The 11,972-nt window shown below is 58.6% G+C and overlaps 1 protein-coding gene across 8 annotated transcripts in view; it reads right to left on the bottom strand.

The window, feature by feature from the left end:
• Positions 1 to 3,299: 3,299 nt before the first annotated feature.
• TLE3 (TLE family member 3, transcriptional corepressor) overlaps positions 3,300 to 11,972 on the bottom strand; it is a 48,820-nt gene continuing 40,147 nt past the window's right edge. For 4 of the 8 annotated variants that reach the window (XM_078448820.2, XM_078448821.2, XM_078448824.2 and 1 more), the window contains exons 13-20: positions 11,705 to 11,904; positions 10,919 to 10,995; positions 10,072 to 10,321; positions 9,514 to 9,761; positions 8,557 to 8,704; positions 7,410 to 7,560; positions 6,472 to 6,548; positions 3,300 to 5,361 (exon numbers count right to left, since the gene is read on the bottom strand). In XM_078448820.2, coding sequence (XP_078304946.1) covers positions 5,254 to 5,361; positions 6,472 to 6,548; positions 7,410 to 7,560; positions 8,557 to 8,704; positions 9,514 to 9,761; positions 10,072 to 10,321; positions 10,919 to 10,995; positions 11,705 to 11,904 — 1,259 coding nt within the window. In that variant the 3' untranslated portion in view covers positions 3,300 to 5,253. The remainder of the gene's footprint in view (positions 5,362 to 6,471; positions 6,549 to 7,409; positions 7,561 to 8,556; positions 8,705 to 9,513; positions 9,762 to 10,071; positions 10,322 to 10,918; positions 10,996 to 11,704; positions 11,905 to 11,972) is intronic. The other 4 variants (XM_078448822.2, XM_078448826.2, XM_078448823.2 and 1 more) reach the window with 1 other exon arrangement.

Genomic DNA, 11,972 nt, shown 5'->3' with positions numbered 1-11,972 from the left:
TTTGTTTTCACCAGTACTGTTGAAGGGGCAGGAGCCCTCATCCTCTGGATTCGAAACGTCGTTCAGTCCTGCCCTCCTTGAGAGTATGCTAGTGATTTAAGGGGGAGGGAGATGTGATTTGTAATCCAGTTCAGGCTGTGTGACTTACTTGCCCTTTCTGGGCCTTCACGGTTCCACTTAATCAAGGGCTCAGTATAGATACCTCTTCAAATACAAAGGGTCCAATTTTAGTGTAATGTTTAAAAATGCTTCATGGGTACTGGAACAGAGCACAGTTTATATTAGCATAAGAAAAATAAAGCGGTGCATAACTGTGCAAGTTTTCAAAGGGTTCATCAGGTTTGTTTGCATACTTCACGTTAAAAATAATGTTCCTTTTCAAGTACCGTGTTCTTGAGAAAAAAAAAATACGCTTTGTCATCGTGAAACATTTGATGGCCAGTTTCTAATATTTAACAGTCTTGCTAAGGATCTTCCCAGCTGCAGTATCCAGAGGTCCGTATCTCTGTGCCTTCTCATGGATGCTCAAATTCAGAGACTCACTGCCCATGCTGGGGTTGAGCACCTTGGGGGTGGGGAACCGGGGTGGGCAGTGGCTCAGAGGGACACCAGAAGGGCTGGCCTGGTCAGCTGTGGCTTGGAATGGCCTGGGCCCACGGCCTAAAATCATCAAAGTGGCCTTCTGACAACCATACTCTCCCCGCTTTTATTTTTTTATTTTTTTTTTTTTTAATTTTTTTTTTTCAACGTTTTTTATTTATTTTTGGGACAGAGAGAGACAGAGCATGAACGGGGGAGGGGCAGAGAGAGAGGGAGACACAGAATCGGAAACAGGCTCCAGGCTCCGAGCCATCAGCCCAGAGCCTGACGCGGGGCTCGAACTCACGGACCGTGAGATCGTGACCTGGCTGAAGTCGGACGCTTAACCGACTGCGCCACCCAGGCGCCCCGTCTCCCCGCTTTTAAATACGGCTCTCCTTCGGGCGCCTGGGGGGGTTTAGTCGGTTAAGCGTCCAACTTCGGCTCAGGTCATGATCTCGTGGTTCGTGAGTTTGAGCCCCGCGTCGGGCTCTGTGCCGACAGCTAAGAGCCTGCAACCTGCTTCGGATTCCGTGTCTCCCTCTCTCTCTGCCCCTCCCCTACTCACACTCTCTCTTTCAAAAATAAGTAAACATTAAAAAAAAAAAATTAAATGCACCTCCCTTGCTTCAAGCAACAGCAGAGCGTAAAGAACCCCAGAAGTCAGTTCACGTCTTGGCTTCAGTTCTGAGCATCTAGATGCCCAGCTCACAGAGAACTAGGGTCCCCTCCAGCAGGTTAAGAGCTCCCCATTTACTCACCGGGGCTGCCCTGGGCCCCTGAAGCCCTGAGTGCTGCCCTCCAGGGAAGCCGGTCAAGCCGGACAGGTGTGGTGAGGTGTGGCCAACGTTAAGACTGCATGGGCCTGCGTCTTTGCAGGAAAAGAACAGTTCGGGTGACTTGGAAAAGGCATGGAAAATGGCATGGAGACCTTCTGCCGCCCTGTTGGAGAGGGGACAGGGGCAACCTGGGGGTATTGAGGAAGGGAGGCGGATTATTTGCTGCAAGCAGGCCCCTCTGCACAGACTAGAATCTGAGCACCTCACAAAGGTGCCAGCAGCAGAGGGGCCCTCAAAATGCAGTTTCAGGGGCCCCTGGGTGGCTCAGTCGGTCAAGCGGACTTTGGCTCAGGTCACGACCTCACGGTCCGTGAGTTCGAGCCCACAGAGCGTCGGGCTCTATGCCAACAGCCTGGAGTCTGCTTCGGACCCCGTGTCTCCCTCTCCCTGCACCCCTCCCCCACTCGCACTCAGTCTCTTTCTCTCAAAAATAAAATTAAAAAAAAAAAAAAAATGCAGATTCAGCTGCTGCTGGCCTGAGATGCTGGGTTTCCAACAAGCTGGGTGGAAAGCAGAGGGGAGCGGCCGGTGAGGCAGCATGCAGTGTGACAGTCGTCAGGGAAAAGCTTGGAGAGCTGGTAGAAGGGACAGCGGCGGTGACCATAGGCAGGAAACAAGTCGCCAGCGGCTGGTGCCCAGGGATGTGTCGCCAGCAGGGCTCACACAAATGAGGGGCTGTGCTGTCCCCCGACCTCAACTGTGAGCGTCCGTGGCTGAGACTAAATCTTGGTCGGCTCTCCATCCTAGGCTGTGCCCAGGACATCTGGGTAGGGCAGTCTTTCAGTCTTGTTCCTTTTCAGGAACGGTAGTAACCACCTCTGCCAGGGCAAGACGGGAGGTGAGCATTCTCCAATAGGCGTGTCTCATGGGGCCTGCAGTCCCCAGGCGGGTCCGGGGCACACGCAGAATGTTCTGGCCAGATAGCCCTTGGCTTCAATGCACAGACCTGGACGAACAAGGTGGGTGAGCTTTTACTAAAGTCCATGCAGCTCCGATGAACATTCCTCCTACCTGCTGGAAGCTTCTCCTCTAGAAGCCCGAGGACATCCCTCTCCAGCTGGCCCACCCTTCTGTGCCTGCGGTCCGGTTGTCCTTTCTAGGCTAATAAAGACTGTGTATTCTAATTGTAAACTCCTTTTAAAAACCGTTAAGTTATTCTTCCTTTTTTTGTGTGCAGTGACAGCGGGCCGTTGTGATTTATTTGGGACAACAGTGATGGGACGATTGTGACCAAGTACAGGGTTGGAAACCATGCTAGTCCCCAGCTTGAGGAGGAAATCCCAGAGCCCAGGAAGCACCCTCACCCAGTCCCGCCTCCCTGGGGGCACTGGCCTGCATTTCCTACCCCGGCCCTTCTGCAAACCCTTCCTCTAAAGCCTTCAAACACCTCTGTGAACCAGACTTCAAGTTCACCGCCCATAACATCTAACTTGAAGCTTAAAAAGGACGGTGGAGGCTTTCAGTGTCCAGATGGTCCTAGAACTTTGCACGTGAAGTTCACGTTGCATTTTTTGCCCCAAACTTTTGCACTCACTGCTAAGACTTTGATACAGATCTGTAATCCTCCCCTGAGGAACTCCGTCCCGCCCCTGTGTGCAGAAGAAATCCCAGCTCCCATCCACGACTCCCTGGTGCTGAGACCCGGGAGGTATGGAGCACACGCCCCTTCACTGTCCTGCAAGATCGGACTTTCAGGGGTTGGGAACAGCATGTGAACTGCTCAAAATGAGACGAGCCTGTGTTCAGGGAGGACAAAGGGCATCACCCAGAACCCAGGGCATGAGGAGGGACAGTGGCCCCCAGTGGCTCTTCTTGGGGAGGACTGACAAACGGGTGGGTAGGGGGTGGGGGGAGGAGGCAATTAAAACACAACAATCAAGCCAACCTTTAAATAGCAACTTTTAAAAATATAAAAACAGCTCATTACAATGACTTTTCATTTTCTTTTTTTTCTTCAGGAAATCAGCTTTTTCTACCCTCGCCCTCCCTTGCGGCTGGAGCCTTCACAAGACGGCAGATGAACCAGAGAAAGAGAGAGAAATTCTGTAGACGGCCCCTCCCCCACCCTCAGAAAGGTACAGGGGGGGCCTCACCAGTCTCCAAGGCCCCTGGGCCCCCCCACCCCCGTCAGGGGAGCTGTTCGCCCAGAGCAAGATCACTGAAGACCAGAAGTTTCCACTGGAGCCCCTCCTTCCTTCTCACCAGACAGAATCACACATTATAAAATAATCCATAAAAATGCAATATCAAAATTATCTTCCATATGCTACATCCATGGAGAGCCCACCATCAGGGCTCACATCGGCCTTTACCTTTTCCTTAAAAGACGACGACGAAAAAAAAAGACCAAGGGAGGGAGGGAAAAAACCAAAACAAAACAAACCAACAAACCCAAATCCTAATACCTCAGAACATTCTGGTACCAACATGTGGTACCTGCAGGAGACCACTTGCTACCTGTCTTCTGTTGGGGCTCAAAAGAGAGAGAGACTACAACCGCAAGAAGTCGCCACAGTGTCGGGATCAGGGTCCCCACCCGGGCCCTGGTCCCCCAGCCCTGCTGTGCTACCCAGGGTGGGGCTGGGAGAGACGATCCCTTCGGGCTCCCAACCCTGCAGGTGGATTACACTTTGCCCCTCTAGGGAGAGAGGAAGGGGTCAGAGGCAGGAAAAGGGGGAGAAGGCGTTTTATAAAGGACGTCAATTCTAATTCTTTTTATTCAAATAAAAAAAAAAAAAAAGCACCCACATCAGTCGCTATTTTTCTCTGGTAGCTCCCTGAGCTGAGTTGCCATATGCTTTCCGCTTTTTGTCCTTTTTAGGTCGTGTCCGAAGATCAAGGACCAGGGATGGGGCTCCTTTTGAACCTCCATTTCTCCTCACCGTAACCAAGTGTGCACCAAAGAGAGAGAGCGAGGCGAGAGGGAAAGACAGAGCAAGAGTCGGACCCCTGAGAGAGAGGGAGGCGAGCGCAGGAGGCCACAGAGAATCAGACCTTTGTCGGCCCAGGCTGCCACCAAGCGCGCGCGGCCCGGCCACCGCCGGTGGGTCCTGCCGGCCTCGGGCAGCTCCCAAGTCCACGGGGAGGTGCGCTCGGCCCGGGGGCGGGGGGGGGGGGGGGGGCCCTTCCGGTCAGTCTGGTCACCGGCTGTGGTTCCCTTCCTCTACCCCCTCCACTCCCTCTCCGTTTGGCTCCCCCTCCCGGCCTCCCCTTCCCAAATGGGGATGTCCCTTTAAAAAAAAAAAAAAAAAAAAAAGCCACCACCACGAGTGGGTTACAAATACAGCAGGCGAAGTACACGGCTAGCGTTTTTGGTGGGAAGGGGCCCCCTCCCCCACTGACCAGTCCAAGATAGAGGAGTCTGTTATTTACATTTTTCACAAAGGTTGTGCGCTGCACAATCGGGAACAGGAGATTCCCTCCCTCCCCCAGCATAAACACGTGGTCCGCTCCAGTGTCCCCGACCCAGGGCAGGGGGACCGAGCAAAAGAAAGGGAAAGGAAAGATGGAGATTCACAAGGGTGTCCGCAGGGGTGGGGGGGTGGGGGGGCGGGGCGCTGGGGCCCCAAGGCTCCAAATCAATCTACTTGTAGCGTCTGCCAGGGTCGCGGAGGGGGAGGAGGAGGGACATCCATCGGAGTCCGTGAGACACGGGAGCCCGTGCCCAGGAGTCCAGACCGTGGCGGGCGCGCCCTCTCGGCCTGCCGGAGCGCAGCCCTGAACCGCTCGGCTGCCCGCCGCCAGCCTCCGCCAGCCTCGGGGCCCCTCGCGGGGTCGCCCTGTCACCGCCGAGTCCGTTTCTCCCAGAGTCTGACAGCCCTGTTAGAGTCCTTGTTTAGTAGATGACCTCATAAACCGTGGCCTTCTTGTCACCAGAGCCCGTTACAATATATTTGTCATCCGCCGAAATGTCACAACTCAAGACAGACGAGGATTCCTTGGACTGGAGGAGGAAGGCAAGGACAGGCGGGAGGGAGGAAAAAAAAGGCAGAAATTCACTTTCTTGGTACTCAGCACGACCGCAGGGCTATCTGCGCGGCACCCCCTCTCCACGGCCCTGGAGCTCCAACCTGGGCGCACCCCACGGGCCCTCCCAGCGTAGCCCGGAGAGGCACTTCCGGGGACAGGTGCCCCTTCCCCCCACCCCGCCGTCCCCCAGGAAAAGCTCATTAACAGGGTCCAGCACGATCTCGAAGTGGAATGGCTCGAAAGAGAACGCTGGAGCGTGAGCTTCTCCTCGGAGGTTACAGACAGGAAGGAGCACTTCTGAGCAGGGTGTGGGCATCGGCGGGCCAGAGCCTCAGCCTGCTGAGCTGGGGAGGGGTCCACACCCAACCTGAAGCGTCCAGCGTGACTGGGGAGACTCTGAACGTTATGCCGGACACCAGACCTTCCCCAGCACGGATCCTGGAGGCGGCTTGACAGCTGGGAGCACGGGAGCACATTGTATGTGTGTGCTGTGTGTGTGTGTATAAGAGTGTGCATGCTGTGCGTGTGAAAGTGTGAGTGAAATGTGTGCTACGTATGAGTGTGCGTGTGTGTGTGCTGTGTGTGGGGGCAAGAGTGTGTATAATTGAGAGGGCAGTGCGCTGGAACCCAGATCTTCAGAAACCAGGAAAAGTCCCTTCCCCCGCTCGTGTCTTTGCAGACCCTTCTTCCTGCCGCACCACTCTCCTTATACCGAGGTGTCGACATAAAGGACAAAGTCACTTGAACGCTGGCTAACGCTGCTCTGGAAAGAGCTGTCCAGTTTGCTCCACTGCCCGGTGCACATCCTGTGACCGCCCAGCCAAAGGCCAGAGCCAAGAGCATGACGGGACTCCCCCTGGCTCTAGAGATCCTACGAGAACCCCTGCCTAAAAGCCCTCGCCCTGCAGGGTATGTCCCGCTGACGTGTCCCAGGCCTTGCCTCCGGGGAACCCATCCTGGACCCCCATCCGGTGGGGGCTGGAAGGGGTCGGGGCAAGTCCTGCGTTGCCTCCCACCAGCCCCATCCCCGTGGGTGGGCCCCAACTCTGGGCAGAATTCCGGGTGCTCGGATGGCGGGCAGTACCTGGAATATGCTGGCTCCGTACGGGGTCCTCCAGGCGTTGAGGAGGTTGTCCTTCCCAGTGCTCACGAACCACTTGCCTACGGGAGGGAGGCAAAGGGGGCGTCAGCTTGTGGCTCGCTGCCCCGGATGGAAGGCAGGACCCACCCCAGACAAGGCTGGCTGCCATGGGAACGCGGCGTGAGCGGCCAACCCGTGCGTGGTTAGACCCTCGGCCGGTGGGGGGCATTCGGTCAGTGAGACCCGTCACCGGCTCACACCCACAGAACACCTTTCTCCGCGGTCAAGGGCGGGCGGGGGGAGCAGCTGGATGGGCAAAGGTAGGATTTGCAGTTAACTCCAGATATCACACTTCCCCCAAAAGATTCTTTTTAAAGCCAGTAGTCGGCTGACCCTTTCTCATTTTTACTACGGGAAGGCGGCAGGAAGTACCAGAAATGGCGAGGCCCTGAGGTCTGGAGACCCAGCTGAAGCCAGTGGTCAGCGGGCACTCTTCCTCTGCAGGCCGCCCTGCCAGGGTCCTGCCCGTGCTAATGCCAAAGCCATGCAGGGGCCCCAGAGAAAGACCCACTGGGGTTCAGAGAGGATGAGAGGTGTCCAAGGCAGCAAAGCTAGGTGGGCGCGGGGGAAGCAGATGTCCCAGTCCGGGGCCATCGGCCATCGCAGCCCGCGGTCTCAGCCGCCTGGAGGAAAGGCTTACGAGGCTGTGAGCATTGTTCCTCTGGCCCAGACCTGCAGGGACTGGCTCTGGCCGGGCGCCATGAGAGCTTGGCACCCTGTGGCAGTATCTGCATCCCCGGGATAAGGATGGGAGGCGGGGGAGGGACAGTGGTGGCGATCAGGAGGTCCGATTCCAGGACGTGGCTCACTCCAGGGCTCTGACTTTCTATAAGCGTTAGGGGCCCTCCTCTGCGCCGGGCTCCCGGCTCCCCGAGGCTCACCGCAGTAGGCGAACTTGAGGGAGAGCACGCAGCTCTCGTGCAGGTGCAGCTGGTACTTGTCGGGCTTGGTGTGGTGCAGCACCTCTACGTTGCTACTCTCCATGCCCACGGCCAGCCACTCCCCGGTGGGGCAGTAGCCCAGGGAGAAGATCTGCGGGGGGGAGGGGCCAGACTAGGTTCAGCTCCTCTGCCCTCGGGGCCCCAGGGGGCTCCCCGGACGCAGGCTCGGGGACCCCGAGGGCAGGAGCCCAGCACTCCTGCTCCCATCGCCTCCCCACTTGCGACTTATTTGCGAGGCGGAGCCCCCCTCCCTCGGCCCCGGAGTCCCTTTATAGGCGAGGAAGTTGAGGCTCAGAGAGGCTGCTGACTCCACAAAGTGGTACAGCCAGCATTCCAGCTCCGAATTTCACGTTCAAAGGGACTCTGTCTCTGGGATTCCTGCCTTGCCTTGAGAAAGAAAGTGAATACACAGGGTGGCTCAGTCGGTTTGGGCGTCTGACTCTTGATTTCGGCTCAGGTCATGATCCCAGGGTCATAGGATCGAGCCCCACGTGGGGCTCCACGCCCAGCTTGGGATTCTCTCTCCCCCTCTCCCTGCCCCTCCCCTGCTCGTGCGCTCTCTCTCTCTCTCTCAAAAAAAGAAAAAATAAACAAGCATCAACAAGTAAAATTTAAAAATTGAAATAAAACACTAAAATAGTAAATATATATGGTTGAAATATTAAAATAAGTAATACAAGTAACAATGGGAAATTAGGATACCTGGCATTTATAGAGAATCTTCTAGGAGCCAGGCTGTGGCTAGGCTTTCAGAAGAGGGACCACTTTCGCTGCCCACATCAGACCTATGAGGTTGCTACTGCTGTGCTCATCCCTTAAGGGATAAGACCAAGGCCAAGCTGCTCAACAAAGTGCTCAAGTGAGAACCAGATCTGAGCAGCTGGGTCAAGGACGTCCAACTCCGAGGCTCTGTCGATTCTATTTTATTGCTGCTTCCTCCAGGAAGCCTTCCAAGGCGGCTCAGGTTGGTCTCAGGTCCATTTGCAACGGTTGCCTGTGAGGGCTCCCTTGTCCCCTGACCCAGCCATTCGGAGCCCGGGAGGGAAGGGAGCGTGCTGTCCTGGGCGAGGGGGAGGAGAGCACACACCTGGGAGGTGAAGTCGTGCTGCTGCAGCTGGCGGCCCTCCCGGAGGTCCCAGGAGCGCACAGTGTTGTCCAGGCCTCCGGTCCACAGCTTGGTGCCATCGTGGGAGATGTCTATGCAGCTGGCCCCGTCCGTGTGGCCTTGGAACTGCCTATGAAAGCCAAGCGGGGAGAAGGGGAGAGCCACTGAGTGCTGAGCGGGCAGCTATCCGAGGAGGCAGGCCGGCTGTCTGTGCAGAAGGGGAAACTGAGGCCCAGAAGGGGGTCTACCACGCACGCATGGTCCTTCGCTGAGCCGCCGGGCTGGGCTTCCGCCTACCCAAGAGTCTCCCCTACAGGTGGGTCCTGGAGACAGGTGCATAATGGCGGGGGGGGGGGGGGGGGGGGGGAGGGGGGGGGCAGGGGGAGAGGCTCCTGCTGCGTTCTTTATCCACATCCTCCTCCCCCTGCCTGAGCTATGGGGCTGAGGCCATCAACAAGCTGCAAGCTCTCAGGCCCAACAGACACACCCAGTCCTGCACTGCACTCTTATCTCCGAGGACGGGCTTCACCATGCCCGCTTCACACAGGGGAAACTGAGGCACAGGGGTTGAGTGGCTTGCACAAGGTCATAGCAGGGGCAGGATTCATACCCGGCAGCGGCTCCCGAGGCCCCATAAGAACCACCAAGTGACACTGCTCTGACCTTCTGGTCCTGAGGCCTCCTCCTTCCTCAGTTCTCGCCCTCCGCTCACCTCTGCCGCTCTGAATCCCCCGTTCCCTGACCTGCTCCAGCTCCCCGCTCCCCGGAGCCTTCTGTGGGGGGTGGGGGGGATCCTCTATCCTCTGGCACAAGGCTGTCCCCTCACCCGCTCTGCCGTGGCCACCCCACGGAGCCTCATAGCACCTCCGACGAGCCCGGTTACGACCGGCGCAAAGCTTCCGGAGGACGAGGCTCCGCTGGTCCGTCCCGCGGCCTCACCTGACCAGGGTCTGGTTGTGCAGGTCCCACACGGCAATGTTCCCGTCGCTGCAGCAGGAGAAGCAGACTTTGGCATCGGGGCTGATGGCCAGGGCGTAGCAGGCGGGAGCCGAGGAGGTCAGCTCGGCCTTGATGCGGGGTGTGGGCGAGGCCAGGTCCCAGATGGTGAGCGTGCTGGCCTCCCCGCCCACGATGAGCGTGCGCCCGTCGGGAAGCAGCTTACAGGAGCGGATGTAGTTGTCCCTGTTCTGGGCAGAGAAGGGACAGTGTCGAGCTCCGTCCGCCTCCCCTCGCCAGGGACCAGAGGGGTCCCGTTCAGCGACGTTGAGCGCCCTTCGCCACCCCTGCTCACGTCCCGCCCTCACTCGTTCACCACCCTTCCATCTTTCATGCACCTCCTCACGAACCCCAGGAAGCCCGGGATCATCGGCACGTCGGGACGTTAAAACCGGGGCTCGGGGACGTCAGCCAGCTCGCTCGGTGGCCCGGCCAGTAGAGGGCCGCGCCAGGCTGCCCTTCCACCCGCTGGCGGAGAGGCCTACGGCCCAGGGTCCTCACCAGGCAGTCCAGCTGGGAGATGGGGCTCTTGCTGCCCGGCTGGCTTATGTCCCAGATCTTCACGCAGCCCTTGCCGCCTGTGTAGACGTGCCGCGTGGGGTTGCTGATGGTCACGGCGCACACCACCTCCCCGTGGCTCAGCGTGTTGATCTGCCGGGCGTGCCGTGGGATGCCGGGGCCCGCCAGGGCGTCGTGGGGGAAGGGCACAGGCTGCATCTGCCCATCGGCGCTCACGTGGAACGAGTAGGCTCTGAAAGGGAGACGCGGCCCTTCCGTCAACCCCCCCCCCCATCCTCTCTCTGTTCCCCCGAGTCCTGCCCGGGCCGGACGGCACCAGCCCGCACACGCTCCCCAGCTCTCAGGGAACCCAGTAACACCCCCCAACCTCCTTGCTTTGGCTCTACCAGGGTAGGGGATTTACTCAGTATCCCAACCTTGGCTTCCGCTCCTGGTCACATACCCTCAGCTCCAAGCCAGGTCACCAGCACCCCAGCCCCCCACCCCGGCCCTCCCTGTGGCTCAGAATGCCCTCTCCTACCATTTACCAGCTTGGATGTTACCTCCTCCTTTAGAAGCCCCGGGGTAATGGGGCGGGGGGGGGATAGGTCTGCCCCCCTGCTGATGTAGCTCCCCTCATTTGGTTATGGAGGCCCCCTGGGCTCAAGTGCTCCCCATGCAGTGGGAGCCCCCGGGCTGAGCAGGAGCCGTCTCCCGGGCTGCAACCTGGTCTATGAGTGCCTCTAGAGGGGAGACCCTTCCCAAGGGAACGTCTGCCAGGACAGGGGATAGGGGTGGGGGACAGCGTGCTTTCCCCAAGAAGCATGCGACACACATAGCCAGAGCGTACGGTTTTCCACCAGGAATGGAGGCCAGGCTTGAGGGCAGGCCCGTAGCCCGCATGGGAGGGTGAGGGTCAAAGCCAACCTGAAAGGCAAGACGAGGCCAGTTCTTAGTGAGGGGCGCCACCACCCATCCCCCTGGCCTCTTCCTTCACCACTTCTGACGTCCTGCCCACACAGCACCGCCCCTTCCCGACCCGGAAGCCAGCCACGCAGAGCCCGCGCTTTCAGAGGAAACACGGGCCCAGCAGGGCCAAGTGTCTTGTCCAGGACAGTGGCAGGGACAGGGTGACAGTCCAGGCCCACCAACTCCGAGCCAGTGTTCTGGACCCCCCCCCCCCCGCTCTCCCGGCTCCATGAGGCACAGTCCCACTCCATTCCCTCCCCTGGTGTCCGACGGGCCCGTCATGAGGACAGGAGGCCATCCCAGAGACGCACTGTCCCCTGAAAAAGCACCCCTCTCTGCTGGCCCCAATCTGAACCCATCCTCGGTACAGGAAACAGCCTCATTTACCAAACCCATGCCACGCGGAAGCCACTGGCCTCCTTGGGGGATTCCCATCCCTCTAGGGCCCAGAAAAAGACCTACTCGCCCCACTTCCCAGATGGAAAAAGACGGCCCTCGGAGGCTGAGCTGCACAAGATCACGTGATGACTAATGGGCAAAAGGAGGTGGGAACCACGTCTGCTGACCTCAAAGCGTATGTTCCTTTCTCTTTCTAAGAAACAACCCCACCAGCTCCCCACTCCTGGCCCACTTCCACCCCCCAAAAGGAGCCAAAAGGTCTACGTACAGCTCCAAAGCTCACCATTGGCGATCGGCCATAGGCGGCGGCGGCCGCGGCCGCGGCGGCACTCATCTGGGGTGGGATGTTGTGGAGGCCGGCGTAGGCGCTGGGGCTGGTGAGCGAGCCGTTCATCTCGTGGTGGCTCATCATGGCAAAGGGCGCCGCGTAGGAGCTGGTGATGGAGATTGGAGTGCGCAGGGCTGAGGCTGCAAGGAGGAGGAAGTCAGCTGGGGGAGACCCTCAGGGGGAGGGGGCCCCCCCTCGCCCCCTCCAG

This window comes from Panthera onca, chromosome B3 (genome assembly GCF_046562875.1).
Source record: "Panthera onca isolate mPanOnc1 chromosome B3, mPanOnc1 haplotype 2, whole genome shotgun sequence".
NCBI classification, from domain to species: domain Eukaryota; kingdom Metazoa; phylum Chordata; class Mammalia; order Carnivora; family Felidae; genus Panthera; species Panthera onca.
The sequence above is the reverse complement of the archived record's forward strand: the minus strand, read 5'-3'. Positions and strand labels throughout refer to the sequence as shown.